Raw genomic sequence first — 16411 nt, 5'->3', positions numbered from 1 at the left:
ATCGTTCTCTATCTTTAAAACGAAAAGGCACTTCTGGATCAGGACACATCTATGTGTTGGATATTTTCAGTAACTAATGATCTTTGTTTTTTTGGGGGGGGTTTGTCTTGTTCTACAGAAAAAATGGCTGAGGCTCTCGTGGTCCTGGTTGTTGTCCTCATTGTTATTATCATCATCGGGATCATCTTCATTTATTATTATTTAAGTAGGAAAATCTTCTTTCTACATTTCTAGACTTTCTTCATATTTATAATATAAGACCAAATTCTGTGTAAATAATGTATGTGACAGGCTACTTCTGACCTAAACAAAATAATGTATTCCTCTTTCTTTTTTTAATTTTAGTTTTGTATATTGTTTTCAGCATGGTAATTTTGAAGTGTAACTGATTTTAGGGAAGTGCTAGTCCTGTGTTTTTAAAATTTGCATCTGTTTTATTGACTATTGTTTTAAATTATTTTTTCTATTTATTGTAGTGTGTGCAATGGCCTATGGCTATGATACTATACTAAATCACTTACTCAGTGTTTACTGAAATCAGCATCAAGGGGAATATTTGGTGAGGAGGGCTGCAGTCTTTGTCCCACCACTTGCAAATGGTATAAATTATTACTAGAAACAGGCTCCAAAATTGGAACCAGTTTTTGACTCAACCCCTCACATATTTGTGAGTGTTTGGCTCCATTATTTTGATTCAGTGAATTATAGACAGACAAACCATGAACTTTGTCTCAGGATCCAGATTTAAATTCTATCCCACCCCAAACCTGAGAAAAGGAGGAGGGAGATTTGGCATTAGAAACCAAGCCCAGGAAAAGAACATCTCCCCTGCCCAATCAATAGGGTGCTCCAAGACCAGGAGGAATTTCAGCATATATTTGGTGGCGTTTCCCCTGGTAAACCCTGTGCTTTGGGGAAGGGCTAGGGCAAGGTTTCTTCAGACACTGACAATAATGTCGGGTACAAAGCCAGCTCCCTCTTAGCCCTGGTCTGCACTAAATAGTTAGGTTGACGTAAGCTGCCTTATGTCAACCTATGTCGGTGTACACACTACAGCCTTGCTCGGCTGATGTAAGTGCCCTACTACACTGACATAATAACTCCACCTCCACGAGAGGCGTAGGGCTTATGTCGGTTTAGTTAGGGTAATGCAGTGTCCATGTAGACAGTTGCGTGAAATTGACAAGAAAGTACTCCTGTTCCCAGTCAGGCTGCTGCCCTGGCTCCCTGCTCCAAGCCCGGCTGCCCCCCCCCCGCCCAGTCCCAGCTGGGCTACTGCCCGCTGCCTGGGCTCCCTGCTCCAAGCCAGGCTGCACCCCTCGCTCCCCATTCCCCACTCCCAGCTGGGCTATTGCCCAGGCTCTTCGCTTCCCACCCAGAGCCAGACTGCTCCAGGGGTCCCAGCTCCCCGCTTCATACTGGGAGCCTGGCTGCACCGAGGCTCCCGGCTCCCCACTGGGAATCTGGGCGGTTGTCCCATTCACAGCGGGGAGTGGGGAGGTGAGAGCCCAGGCAACTGCCCCAGTCTTGTTGGGGAGCATGGAGGCAAGAGCACGGGGGCTGCCATGCTCCCAGCGGGGAGCTCAGAGCCGAGAGCAGAGATGGTGGGGAGTGCGCAGCCGAGTGCCCGGGCGGCTGCTGTGCTTCCAGCAGGATATGCAAAGCCAAGAGTGCATGGCGGGGGGACCCTCCGGGCTCACAGCAGGCTGGAGAGCTGAGAGGGGGCACCTGGCAGGGACCCTGGGGTAGCTGGGCTCCTGGTGGAGAACTGTGAGCTGAGCTAAGAGCTCTGGCTCTCAGCTCCCCACACTGTCCCGTTTAGGTCAGTGGAAGAGCTCATGGCAAGGACATGCACCACCAATCGAAGGAGGGTAGTGTGGACATGAAACACTGCAGTAATTGCTGTGGTGGGTGGAAGTTGTCCTAATGTAGGTTAACTTAAGTTTTTAGTGTAGACATGCCCACAGTGTCTGAGACCTAACGCTGCCTCAGGGGGGGCAATATCCTCTTGCTCAAATCCTTTGAGTGGTGGTGGTGTGGGGCAGTGACAGCCCTTCTGGACATTCTCCAGGAGGAAGATGGAAGGGAAGAGTTGGTGCTAGAGGATGGGTGTTCCAGGAATCCCAAACTGGTGCAACCATAGGCCTTGATCCTGGCAATCGTTCCACACACCATCAGGGTCTGCCTGGAAGGATATGGGATTGGAGCCATAATGTGGGGATATCCTTAAGTGTTTTCATCAGGACTGACATACTGAACTCTTGTCAGGGCAAGCAAGGCACCCAGCCAGTGCAGTAACCCTAAACCTAACCCATGTCCCTATAGAGCTTTCCTCACCTAGCGTAGACACATTTCTTTTTCTGCATGATGCAGTTTGCTAAACTGGGAAGAGGAGGTTATAGCTACAGACGTGGGGCTAGATCCAAAAAGGAGTTGAGGTACTTTAGATGCCTACATCCAAAATTCAGGTCCTCAAAACCCCCTCTCTGCTGCCACCTGACCCTGTAATTGTCTGAAGTCCCTCAACGCCTGAATTTCCATTGGAAAAATCCCCATGAGGCCTACGTTTCTGCTGCTGGCATATGCAAAGCCACCTAAATCCGGAGACCAGGTGCCTAAGCTCACACCTAAGCCTCAGCAGGATAGTCAAACTAGGCATTGCCCACCAGACCAGGCCTTGCACAAAATGATGCCAGAAGAGGATGTGTCACTAATGCCCATATAGCCATTAACTCGCTGGTTGGACCACTCACCCAAAATGTTCGAGACCCAGATTCAACTCCCTCTTCTGCCTGACAGGAGCAGAGAGTTGACACTGGGTTGTAGCCTTCCCTCCAGTCCTTTTCAGGGGAGCACCCTACCCACTGGGGTAATCTGGGACAAAGATCACACCCCTGCTCCTCTCAGCCAGAGAAGGGACTTGAAGCTAGATCTGTTAGTAAAAGGTGGGGTTTAGACCCCTAGCTGCCAGAGAGGGCTCATGGCTGTCGGTCCTCAGTGGACTTCAGCCACTCCCTTCTCCTCAGCATTTCCTATTGGCTAGTTTAGGCATTTCCCTTCACAGCATGCTGGCTTTTGTGTAGCCCATTCATAGGCACCTAACTCTCCCCACACATTGTTTAGGGACCGTGAGTGCCTAACTCCAGATTGTATACTGCACTGGGAGGCGGGGCACCTAGAGATTAGGCATTACAATGTTGAGTCACAGTCCTTTGTACAGCTAGCTTTAAAATATATAGTAGACTTACTACTCTGCTAGGTGATTTCTATTGAATAACACTGAGATCCTGTTAATAAACACACACCACTCCCTGTCTAGGAGCTTTAGAATTTAAAGGCTGTAGGGTTTTAGGTAATGAGTAATTGCTATTTTCATCTCTGTGGGTGTTTTCATACATTACCTCTGACTTTTATTTTAGGAAACAGAAGGAGAGATCCTGAAAAAGGTAACAAATGGGGCAGATCAATGTAAAGTTTTGCCAAGTGTTTGTTGTGATATCGGGGGAATGCCCAAGGGTGGACTTGTAGTACATAGTCTACAGGGGATTCTGGGTTGCAATACATCCCATTGCACAGCCAATACAGCTTACTGAGGTGTACCTGAGCTACTTAATGCATACCTAGGGTCCCGGGTGGGATTGTACTCAGGTGGCTAGCCCATGCAGCCTCCCATGCCGCCATGGCTACATTAATATTTTTAGCAAGCGAGCTAAAATCTTTAGGAAAATCTTTCTAATTCTAAAATTAGTTAAGCTCTGGAATAGGCTTCCAAAGGAGGTTGTGAAGTCCCCATCACTGGAGGTTTTTAAGAACAGGTTGGACAAACAGCTGTCAGTGATGGTCTAGGTTTACTTGGCCCTGCCTTAGCACAGGGAATTGGACTTGCTGACCTCTCAGGGTCCATTCCAGTCCCACATTTCTATGTCATTGGGCCAATCTATACCAGCTGAAGATCTGGCCCATATGTCCATAACATATAATAGCAGAGGGATATTTCTGGGGACAATATGAAAATGCTGCAATAAATATCTGATGTAGATTGTCAGTGCTCATATGTGATATTACCGTTAAACATTCTAACCTTCTCTGTGTTACTTTGTTCTCTTTTGAAGGGACACTCATCAGTGCAGAACAAGGTAGATATATTTCATCACTACATTATTTAAAATCAATATGTAAAAAGATGAGAAACCTATTTCTTTCTCATAATAATATGTAGAGTCCATTACACTTTCTATAGATTTCTTGAAAGCAAATGCAAAATGTTTTGCTTTTCATCAGTATAAATTGGGGTTTTCAATGCAACTCGTTGTATGGGACACATATTCATAGTTACATTGTGTGATAGACACCCTCTAATGGACAGTCTTCCATTCATGATGACCCACACTCCACCTTCCCTCCCATTCACAACTGCATAACACCCCTGGGGCAGCTACTACAATTGCTTACATGGAAAAATATTCTTGGGAAAGCATGTGTATTTTAGCTGCCTTTAGTGCTCTATGTTAGTGGTTCCCAAACTTTTTCCTCCAAGGACTCCTGTGGCATCTGACTAAATTTCCTGAACCACTTTCATTTTTATACATAAATTTCATGTTGTTGTTGTTATTATTATTATTCTGTTAGTTAGATAAATTTATTATTTTAAAATATATGTTTTGTAATTAAAATAAGAATTACAAAGGAACCAAAAATAAAGCATCTGCAATCATTACAAGTTATCACATCAGACTGATTTTTACTTTAATTTAAATTATTTTGTGGTGTAATTCTGAATGGGCAAGTACTGGTGGTACCCAAATGCCCGCACCAGTGTGGGAATACCCCCAGCAGCATGACCTTTCACGCATGGTGTGTGAAAGATCACATTGTATGAAGGACATCATTTTGAGAACAAAATGGCATCCTGCCATGCAGCGAAAGTGCCAGAATACTTTTCTGGCACATTCTGGTCCCACTGTAGTACTCCTTAAGGGACAGACCCCCACATAAATGAGGGCAGACCCCACTCTCCCCGGAGGTCCGAGGAACCCACTTCTGAACCACTGCTCTATTTGATTGGTCTTTTCTGAAGAAGAAAAATCCGAAAAATCCATTATTCACCGAGCTCTACTCATAAAGCTTTTTATGCAGCCCAGTCACCACTAGAGGGTTATTGAGTGCCCCACTGACTGGGTGCATAGTACATTGTCTCTCTGTATATCTACCACCATGCTCTTGTAGCCACATATAGGGGTGTGGGGGGGACTTTGTCCCACTTTACTGTCTGGTCCACTACTTTAGCATCCTGAATGATTTACTGCTATAGCTCATGCTGAAAGTCCGGGCCTCAAATCTCATTCTTGGCCCGTGTGATAGTGTTGTTATGGACTACTTTTTATTTATGTTTTATTTTCAGTCTAATTATGAGCACACACTTCCAATAATAGAGACCTGGTCTTTTTAATTACCTGAGAAGTGCCATACACACATCCCTGTGGTAATATACAATGTTATTTTTAAATACTCATTTTTTTCAAAATAAACCTTATAGAAAATAGTTTTATTTAACACATTTATTTAACACATTAATAAAATATCCATGTCATTGTAATTGTTAATTAGTATTTATTATTATTTTATTTAGTGTCAGGACACAGAGTTGGTTGGAGTCAGAATCAGGGTAAGTGCAAATGTCTTTTATAAACAGGTTATAGTATATCTTCATTTACAAACACACAGGGCAGGACTCTGGTCTCCACAGTGTATGCACCTCATTAACAGCAAATTCTGGGGTAGATCCTATTCAGCTAATCAGCAGACTAAAGGGGTCATAGGAGATTCCCTTTTCTTCCCCCCTTGTATACAGCATGCACCGGGGCAGGCCAGAGCTCAGCTGCTCACAGCAAATAAATGTTGAATTAATAAACAAGAGTATTCACATTGCAAACTACAGCTGGCCAAAAATACCTGCATCCAAACTTTTTTCAACTAAAAATGGCTTTGCAACAGAAGTGAAAAATTGTGAGAAAAGTTTTCACTTTGCCAAATATTTTTGGATTTCTTGATGAAACATGCAAAGCCAAATTCAGTTTTCAAATGTTTTTAGGTTTATTTAGTTTTCTTCTACTTTTCTCCGCCCCCCCCCCCCTTCTGAGGGAGACAAAGTGGGGGGAAACCAAAATTTTTCCTCTTTTCAATCTTTTGTTTGAAAAGTCCACTAAAAATTCAAACAAAACAATGATTTTTTGTGTGTTTTTCAGAAAATTTCAAAAAAAAAGAATTACCATTTTTGAATAGCTCTACTAGAAACCCGATTATAAGGAGAACAATCAAACAAATAAACAAAGTGCTGGAATTCTTGTTCTTTTAGGATGAAGTGCACCCTGTGAATAGTGTCAGGATAAAACCTTCCACAAGGGGTCAGCGCTGACAAAAAGTAGATGGTGCTAGCCAGAAGGGCATCCTCAGTGCAGCCTCCATCAGCCTGGCTTCTGTATAGCTCCATCCACAAACTAAAACTGCCCCCCTAAAGGTAATGCCCTGGAGAGGTTATCCATGAAAATGCCTTAGGGAGAATTTTCCAGTAGCAAAAAGGGTCCAGATCTTTGAATGGTTCTGCCTAGGAATATCAAGTAGCAATTGGCAGGTGATAATACTGCTGTATACAGCATTGTTTAGACCATTACTGTGTACCGTGTCCAGTTCTAGTTTCCAAAGTATGTTGAAAAGGAGAACAACTTCAAAACATTTCATGTCGCGTCAGGTTAAAGTATGAAATCTGGCCAAGCTAAATTTCATGGGAGACTGCCCTGCCACGTGTGAGAATGGGACTCGGTCTCTCTTGACCTTAGGCCACATGGTGCAAGAGGCGTGAAAGGGGCAGTGTCTCTTCAGAAAGGAGAGCCCCATGTTCCTTTAATCTCTAAAGCCCAGATGTGAAATACACTTAAGCAGATGCTTTACTTTACTCACAGGCATAGTCCCATTAAAGAAGTCAAACAGATTATCCATATGCTCTAAACTAAAGGGGTGTTTTAAATTCTTTGCTGACCTGGAGCTGTAGCTGGCGAGAAGGCCAATGGCATTTTGGGGTGTATAAGTAGGGGCATTGCCAGCAGATCGAGGGACGTGATCGTTCCCCTCTATTTGACATTGGTGAGGCCTCATCTGGAGTACTGTGTCCACTTTTGGGCCCCACACTACAAGAAGGATGTGGAAAAATTGGAGAGAGTCCAGCGAAGGGCAACAAAAATGATTAGGGGTCCGGAACACATGACTTATGAGGAGAGGCTGAGGGAACTGGGGATGTTTAGTCTTCAGAAGAGAAGAATGAGGGGGGATTTGATAGCTGCTTTCAACTACCTGAAAGGTGGATCCAAAGAGGATGGATCTAGACTATTCTCAGTGATAGCAGAGGACAGGACAAGAAGTAATGGTCTCAAGTTGCAGTGGGGGAGATTTAGGTTGGATATTAGGAAAAACTTTTTCACTAGGAGGGTGGTGAAACACTGGAATGCCATACCTAGGGAGGTGGTGGAATCCCCTTCCTTAGAAGTTTTTAAGGTCAGGCTTGACAAAGCCCTGGCTGGGATGATTTAGTTGGGGATTGGTCCTGCTTTGAGCAGGGGGTTGGACTAGATGACCTCCAGAGGTCCCTTCCAACTCCGATATTCTATGATTCTATGAAATAGAGCTGATTGTTTTGGACTCAGTTTAGTTATGAAAAGAAAAGGAGTACTTGTGGCACCTTAGAGACTAACCAGTTTATTTGAGCATGAGCTTTCGTGAGCTACAGCTCACTTCATCGGATGCATAGCATATCGTGGAAACTGCAGTTTCCACGATATGCTATGCATCCGATGAAGTGAGCTGTAGCTCACGAAAGCTCATGCTCAAATAAACTGGTTAGTCTCTAAGGTGCCACAAGTACTCCTTTTCTTTTCACGAATACAGACTAACACGGCTGTTACTCTGAAACCTGTCATTAGTTTAGTTATGGGTAGTGTCTGAGCTAATCTCTACCATATTCTGGGTTTGCTTTCTGAAGAGAAAAATAGATTTTATATTTTCCCTCATTGATTTTTAGCATCAGAGAGAGTAGAAAAGAAAAAGTTGAAAAGATACAGCCCTATTCCTGCTTTCACTGGGTGAAAAATCTCCCCTGTGGAATGGATTATTCATCACTTAAATCCCAGTTAGCCCTTCAAAACAGGGCATAAGTGTGTATGTTGTGCTGCACAGGCCTACTCCTTCTCTCTCCAAAGGGATGAATTTCACCCTAAATCAGTCATAACATGTCTGAATATAGGAGGAGTGAGGCCCTGACATTGTGTCATCAATTATATGTTTTGGGGGACAAGAACTGTGAATACAAGAGATATTGATGATTATCAGTGTGTTGATGAAAAGAAACTAGCAGATGGGAGTGATGGATTGTGAGGGAAGTTTCCATGAGAAGACAAGGAGTCGGTAGAGTTTCCATGCTGAGAGAAGGTTTGGGATTTCCTCCTCATGGGGTGAGGCTTATTCAGAGGCCTGTCATGGCTGGCAGATGAGTCTGGTTGGATACTGAGCATGGGGATAGCAGTTGGGAGTATGTGACAGTGGAATATGTTGGGTGTTTCATAGTGAAGGCTTCGGAAGTGGTTACAGTGTAATATCTGAGTATTTGTGAACCAATTACACACACAGACACACACACACCAATGAGTGCAAGAAGAGATGACTACCAAAGCAGAAAAAACTAACTTTGAATTGGTTCTTCTTCAATACAGTTCTATTAAACTAACTACACTAGTAAAACATCTATAAAGAGCTGTGCAGGGCTCCCTGTTAGAAGTATGGGAGCAAAAATATTTTTTTCTTAATCTTTTAATTAGTCTCATGTGTTCTGTTTGGACTCCAGAAAGAGGCAGCGTGTAGCATCTCTTAAGCGTGACAATATTCAGAATTTCCTTTATTGCAGTGACAGGATTTATTGAGGAGTTTCACAGTAGGGGGATGAGTCTGGTTGGTGTGAGGTATCAGATTAGAAGCTTTTTAGGAGAGGCGTAATATCTGCTAGCTAACCCAACTGAAATTCACCAGGTGTGTGAATTAAAAAAATATTTTTTTTCTTTTGAGATGAACTCCAAGTAGAGCTGAGTAAGGGTATGTCTACACTACGGAATAAGGTTGAATTTATAGAAGTCGGTTTTTTAGAAATCGGTTTTATATATTCGAGTGTGTGTGTCCCCACAGAAGTGCATTAAGTGCATTAACTCGGCGGAGTGCTTCCACAGTACCGAGGCTAGAGTCGACTTCCGGAGCGTTGCACTGTGGGTAGCTATCCCACAGTTCCCGCAGTCTCCGCTGCCCATTGGAATTCTGGGTTGAGATCCCAATGCCTGATGGGGCTGAAACATTGTCGTGGGTGGTTCTGGGTACATATCGTCAGTCCCCCCCTTCCTTCCCTCCCTCCGTGAAAGCAAGGGCAGACAATCGTTTCGCGCCTTTTTTCCTGAGTTACCTGTGCGGACGCCATACCACCGCAAGCATGGAGCCCGCTCAGGTAACCGTCACCGTATGTCTCCTGGGTGCTGGCAGACGCGGTTCTGCATTGCTACACAGTAGCAGCAACCCATTGCCTTCTGGCAGCAGACGGTACAGTACGACTGGTAGCCGTTCTCGTCATGTCCGAGGTGCTCCTGGTCGCCTGTGTGAGGTCGATCAGGAGCGCCTGGGCAGACATGGGTGCAGGGACTAAATTTTTAGTGACTTGACCAGGTCATTCTCTTAAGTCCGGCAGTCAGTCCTATTGAACCGTCTTATGGTGAACAGGCAGGCAATATGGATTGCTTAGCAGTCCTATTGTACCGTCTTCTGCCGAGCAGCCATGAGATGTCGATGGCATGCAGTCCTTCTGCACCGTCTGCTGCCAGCCAAAGATGTAAAAGATAGATGGAGTGGATCAAAACAAGAAATAAACCGGATTTGTTTTGTACTCATTTGCCTCTTCCCCTGTCTAGGGGACTCATTCCTCTAGGTCACACTGCAGTCACTCACAGAGAAGGTGCAGCGAGCTAAATCTAGCCATGTATCAATCAGAGGCCAGGCTAACCTCCTTGTTCCAATAAGAACAATAACTTAGGTGCACCATTTCTTATTGGAACCCTCCGTGAAGTCAACCCTGTAAGCCATGTCCTCAGTCGCCCCTCCCTGCGTCAGAGCAACGGCAAATAATCGTGCATCTGAGTTGAGAGTGCTGTCCAGAGCAGTCACAATGGAGCACTCTGATTGGGCTAAAACATTGTCGCGGGTGGTTCTGGGTACATATTGTCCAGCCCCCGTTCCCTCCCTCCCTCCGTGAAGGCAAGGGCAGACAATCGTTTCGCACCTTTTTTCCTGAGTTACCTGTGCGGACGCCATACCACCGCAAGCATGGAGCCCGCTCAGGTAACCGTCACCGTATGTCTCCTGGGTGCTGGAAGACGCGGTACGGCATTGCTACACAGTAGCAGCAACCCATTGCCTTCTGGCAGCAGACGGTGCAGTATGACTGTTACCCGTCCTCGTCGTGTCCGAGGTGCTCCTGGCCACGTCGGCTGGGAGCGCTTGGGCAGACATGGGCGCAGGGACTAAATTTTTGGTGACTTGACCAGGTCATTCTCTTTAGTCCTGCAGTCAGTCCTATTGAACCGTCTTATGGTGATCAGGCAGGCAATACGGATTGCTAGCAGTCGTATTGTACCGTCTTCTGCCGGGCAGGCAAGAGATGACGATGGCTAGCAATCGTACTGTACCATCTTCTGCCGGGCAGGCAAGAGATGAGGATGGCTAGCAGTCGTACTGTACCATCTTCTGCCGAGCAGCCATGAGATGTGGATGGCATGCAGTCCTTCTGCACCGTCTGCTGCCAGCCAAAGATGTAAAAGATAGATGGAGTGGATCGAAACAAGAAATAGACCAGATTTGTGTTGTACTCATTTGCCTCTTCCCCTGTCTAGGGGACTCATTCCTCTAGGTCACACTGCAGTCACTCACAGAGAAGGTGCAGCGAGCTAAATCTAGCCATGTATCAATCAGAGGCCACGCTAACCTCCTTGTTCCAATAAGAACAGTAACTTAGGTGCACCATTTCTTATTGGAACCCTCCATGAACTCCTGCCTGAACTACTCCTTGATTTAAAGCCACCCCCTTTGTGGATTTTAGCTCCCTGAAGCCAACCCTGTAAGCCGTGTCGTCAGTCGCCCCTCCCTCCGTCAGAGCAACGGCAGACAATCATTCCGCGCCTTTTTTCTGTGCGGACGCCATACCAAGGCAAGCATGGAGTCCGCTCAGCTCACTTTGGCAATTAGGAGCACATTAAACACCACACGCATTATCCAGCAGTATATGCAGCACCAGAACCTGGCAAAGCGCTACTGGGCGAGGAGGCGACGTCAGCGCGGTCACGTGAGTGATCAGGACATGGACACAGATTTCTCTGAAAGCATGGGCCCTGACAATGCATGCATCATGGTGATAATGGGGCAGGTTCATGCTGTGGAACGCCGATTCTGGGCTCGGGAAACAAGCACAGACTGGTGGGACCGTATAGTGTTGCAGGTCTGGGACGATTCCCAGTGGCTGCGAAACTTTCGCATGCGTAAGGGCACTTTCATGGAACTCTGTGACTTGCTTTCCCCTGCCCTGAAGCGCATGAATACCAAGATGAGAGCAGCCCTCACAGTTGAGAAGCGAGTGGCGATAGCCCTGTGGAAGCTTGCAACGCCAGACAGCTACCGGTCAGTTGGGAATCAATTTGGAGTGGGCAAATCTACTGTTGGGGCTGCTGTGATGCAAGTAGCCCACGCAATCAAAGATCTGCTGATATCAAGGGTAGTGACCCTGGGAAATGTGCAGGTCATAGTGGATGGCTTTGCTGCAATGGGATTCCCTAACTGTGGTGGGGCCATAGACGGAACCCATATCCCTATCTTGGCACCGGAGCACCAAGCTGGCGAGTACATAAACCGCAAGGGGTACTTTTCAATAGCGCTGCAAGCTCTGGTGGATCACAAGGGACGTTTCACCAACATCAACGTGGGATGGCCGGGAAAGGTACATGACGCTCGCATCTTCAGGAACTCTGGTCTGTTTCAAAAGCTGCAAGAAGGGACTTTATTCCCAGACCAGAAAATAACTGTTGAAATGCCTATATGTATCCTTGGGGACCCAGCCTACCCCTTAATGCCATGGCTCATGAAGCCGTACACAGGCAGCCTGGACAGTAGTCAGGAGCTGTTCAACTACAGGCTGAGCAAGTGCAGAATGGTGGTAGAATGTGCATTTGGATGTTTAAAGGCGTGCTGGCGCAGTTTACTGACTCGCTTAGACCTCAGCGAAACCAATATTCCCACTGTTATTACTGCTTGCTGTGTGCTCCACAATATCTGTGAGAGTAAGGGGGAGACGTTTATGGCGGGGTGGGAGGTTGAGGCAAATCGCCTGGCTGCTGGTTACGCACAGCCAGACACCAGGGCAGTTAGAAGAGCACAGGAGGGCGCGGTACGCATCAGAGAGGCTTTGAAAACCAGTTTCGTGACTGGCCAGGCTACGGTGTGAAAGTTCTGTTTGTTTCTCCTTGATGAAACCCCCCGCCCCTTAGTTCACTCTACTTCCCTGTAAGCTAACCACCCTCTCCTCCTCCCTTCGATCACCGCTTGCAGAGGCAATAAAGTCATTGTTGCTTCACATTCATGCATTCTTCATTCATTCATCACACAAACAGGGGGATGACTACCAAGGTAGCCCAGGAGTGGAGGAGGGAAGGAAAATGCCACACAGCACTTTAAAAGTTTACAACTTTAAAATTTATTGAATGACAGCCTTCTTTTTTTTTGGGCAATCCTCTGTGGTGGAGTGGCTGGTTGGCCGGAGGCCCCCCCACCGCGTTCTTGGGTGTCTGGGTGTGGAGGCTATGGAACTTGGGGAGGAGGGCGGTTGGTTACACAGGGGCTGTAGTGGCAGTCTGTTCTCCAGCTGCCTTTGCTGCAGCTCAACCATACACTGAAGCATACTGGTTTGGTCCTCCAGCAGCCTCAGCATTGAATCCTGCCTCCTCTCATCACGCTGCCGCCACATTTGAGCTTCAGCCCTCTCTTCAGCCCGCCACCTCTCCTCCCGGTCATTTTGTGCTTTCCTGCACTCTGACATTATTTGCCTCCACGCATTCGTCTGTGCTCTGTCAGTGTGGGAGGACAGCATCAGCTCGGAGAACATTTCATCTCGAGTGCGTTTTTTTTTCTTTCTAATCTTCACTAGCCTCTGGGAAGGAGAAGATCCTGTGATCGTTGAAACACATGCAGCTGGTGGAGAAAAAAAAAGGGACAGCGGTATTTAAAAAGACACATTTTATAAAACACTGGCTACACTCTTTCAGGGTAAACCTTGCTGTTAACATTACATACATAGCACATGTGCTTTCGTTACAAGGTCGCATTTTGCCTCCCCCCACCGCGTGGCTACCCCCTCCCCCCTCCCCCCTCCCTGTGGCTAACAGCGGGGAACATTTCTGTTCAGCCGCAGGCAAACAGCCCAGCAGGAATGGGCTCCTCTGAGTGTCCCCTGAAGAAAAGCACCCTATTTCAACCAGGTGACCACGGATTATATCTCACTCTCCTGAGGATAACACAGAGAGATAAAGAACGGATGTTGCTTGAACGCCAGCAAACATACACTGCAATGCTTTGTTGTACAATGATTCCCGAGTACATGTTACTGGCCTGGAGTGGTAAAGTGTCCTACCATGAAGGACGCAATAAGTCTGCCCTCCCCAGAAACCTTTTGCAAAGGCTTTGGGAGTATATCCAGGAGAGCCGCGAATGCCAGGGCAAAGTAATCCTTTCACATGCTTGCTTTTACACTATGTATAGTATTTTAAAAGGTACACTCACCGGAGGTCCCTTCTCCGCCTGCTGGGTCCAGGAGGCAGCCTTGGGTGGGTTCGGGGGGTACTGGCTCCAGGTCCAGGGTGAGAAACAGTTCCTGGCTGTCGGGAAAACCGGTTTCTCCGCTTGCTTGCTGTGAGCTATCTACAACCTCCTCCTCATCATCATCTTCTTCGTCCCCAAAACCTGCTTCCGTATTGCCTCCATCTCCATTGAAGGAGTCAAACAACACGGCTGGGGTAGTGGTGGCTGAACCCCCTAAAATGGCATGCAGCTCATCATAGAAGCGGCATGTTTGGGGCTCTGACCCGGAGCGGCCGTTCGCCCCTCTGGTTTTCTGGTAGGCTTGCCTCAGCTCCTTCAGTTTCATGCGGCACTGCTTCGGGTCCCTGTTATGGCCTCTGTCCTTCATGCCCTGGGAGATTTTGACAAAGGTTTTGGCATTTCAAAAACTGGAACGGAGTTCTGATAGCACGGATTCCTCTCCCCATACAGCGATCAGATCCCGTACCTCCCGTTCGGTCCATGCTGGAGCTCTTTTGCGATTCTGAGACTCCATCATGGTCACCTCTGCTGATGAGCTCTGCATGGTCACCTGCAGCTTGCCACGCTGGCCAAACAGGAAATGAGATTCAAAAGTTCGCGGTTCTTTTCCTGTCTACCTGGCCAGTGCATCTGAGTTGAGTGCTGTCCAGAGCGGTCAAAATGGAGCACTCTGGGATAGCTCCCGGAGGCCAATACCGTCGAATTGTGTCCACAGTACCCCAAATTCGACCCGGCAAGGCCGATTTAAGCGCTAATCCACTTGTCAGGGGTGGAGTAAGGAAATCGATTTTAAGAGCCCTTTAAGTCGAAATAAATGGCTTCATCGTGTGGACAGGTACGGGTTTACATCGATTTAACGCTGCTAAATTCGACCTAAAGTCCTAGTGTAGACCAGGGCCTAGTGTGTGTTGATTCCTTGAATGTAAAAGTTAATTCAATTCGATGGTGGAAAAGTGATGCAAATAGAAATGAAATTCTCACAGTTAGAAATAAGGGAACTGAAGGATCTTTGTTGTTGTTAGAATATTATTTTGATAAAATGTGCTAGGATGGACAGACGAGTGCTACAGATTAATTCCTGCTCCCATTGGATGAAAGTCTTTCCTATGCAATGGCCTATGTCACTTATATCCCACACATTCCTTCAAAATAGGGCATAGGTGTGTACCTTGTGCAGCACAGGTCTAGTCCTTCTCTCTCTCCAGGGATGAATTTCACTCTAAATCAGTCATAACATGCCTGTGAATATAGGAGGAATGAGGCCCTGACACTGTGTCATCAATTATATGATTTGCAATTTGCCATTGATTTTAATAATAAAGGTAACAACACACTCTCTGTGTGGGTGTCCTGCTGTCAGATGAAGACCTTTACTCTTTCTGGTCCCCCCCCCCCCGTATTTTTTTAGTAATCTCCCCTCCACCCCCATTTGAGGTCTGGGGAGTTAAAGACACACACTTCTGTCATGATACAGGGGTGTTAGACCCCTCCAAGCCCTGTCACCCTGGCCAGGGTGTTCCCCTGAGAGGTGCAGGCAGGAATTTCTTCCTCTCTCCTCCATGTTTTGGGGCACTGGTAGTGAGAAGTCTTTCCACTACAATTCTTGGTCTATGGGCCTTGGTGCAGTACGGGAGGGGAGTCGAGTAGCAGAGCCAACATGGATTGGCTCCTTCCTAGCATAGCACTGAGGTGAAAGGGCTGACGGCATCAGTGCATTCCTTATGTGCATCATCAGAACATGTAAAACCAAACACTCCTGCTCCTAGAAAGATGAAAAGGTGATGGGCTGTGTTAGAAGGTGGGGACACATTCTTTACCTTTCCACCTGATGCCCTCCAACCTCACCTTACAAGAGCTAGGACAAATGTCCTCAAACTTTATCAAACAGCTCTTTATCAAAGTATCCTCTTTTTAAAAATTATATTAGTAATAGTAGGACTAAGTTGGTTTTCCTGTCCCGTTAGAATTTTCAACATTTCAAAACATTTTCTCATCCTGAAGCAGGATGAATTGTTGAAATCTTGAAATGTTTAACAAACCAAAAGCCTCCCATTCCAACGGAGTTCAGTTTAAGTCAATTAAAACATGTTATTTTGAAATGTTTTGTTTAGTTTTTAAAGTTTTCTCGCTTATTAAAATTTGTTTTATATGTACATTTACCTAAATTTCTAAACAAAACATCTTTTGACGTGAAAATTCAAATTCAAAACTTCTCATTACAAAAATGTTGAAATGGGATGTTTTTAAAAAACTCAAATCTTCTTTTATGAAAAGCTTTTTGATTCAATGTTTCAGTGAACAGAACACTATTTTGCAAAAAAATTCAGTTTTGAAGTATCAGCATTTTTAAACTAAAGACCGTTTCTTTGAAACATTCCCAATCAGCTCTAATTTCCAGTCTGACATTGTCTAATTTCAGCTTCCATTGGGTCATGTTATGCCTTTCTCTGCTAATGGGCTCTTCATTCTA

At 46.0% G+C, this 16411-nt stretch overlaps 1 protein-coding gene across 9 annotated transcripts in view; it reads left to right on the top strand.

Annotated features, from left to right (window-relative positions):
- LOC114018365 (butyrophilin subfamily 1 member A1) overlaps positions 1 to 16411 on the top strand; it is a 187874-nt gene that overhangs the window by 151340 nt on the left and 20123 nt on the right. For 4 of the 9 annotated variants that reach the window (XM_043534739.1, XM_043534742.1, XM_043534740.1 and 1 more), the window contains 3 exons: positions 3420 to 3446; positions 4113 to 4136; positions 5636 to 5665. The exons of 2 other annotated variants lie outside the window; for them this stretch is intronic. In XM_043534739.1, coding sequence (XP_043390674.1) covers positions 3420 to 3446; positions 4113 to 4136; positions 5636 to 5665 — 81 coding nt within the window. Of the gene's footprint in view, positions 1 to 118; positions 206 to 3419; positions 3447 to 4112; positions 4137 to 5629; positions 5666 to 16411 lie in introns of all 9 variants that reach the window. 3 more of the 9 variants (XM_043534741.1, XM_043534748.1, XM_043534747.1) reach the window with 3 other exon arrangements.

The sequence above is a fragment of the Chelonia mydas genome, chromosome 23, assembly GCF_015237465.2.
Source record: "Chelonia mydas isolate rCheMyd1 chromosome 23, rCheMyd1.pri.v2, whole genome shotgun sequence".
NCBI lineage: Eukaryota > Metazoa > Chordata > Testudines > Cheloniidae > Chelonia > Chelonia mydas.
This window is presented reverse-complemented; position numbering and strand designations above follow the sequence as displayed.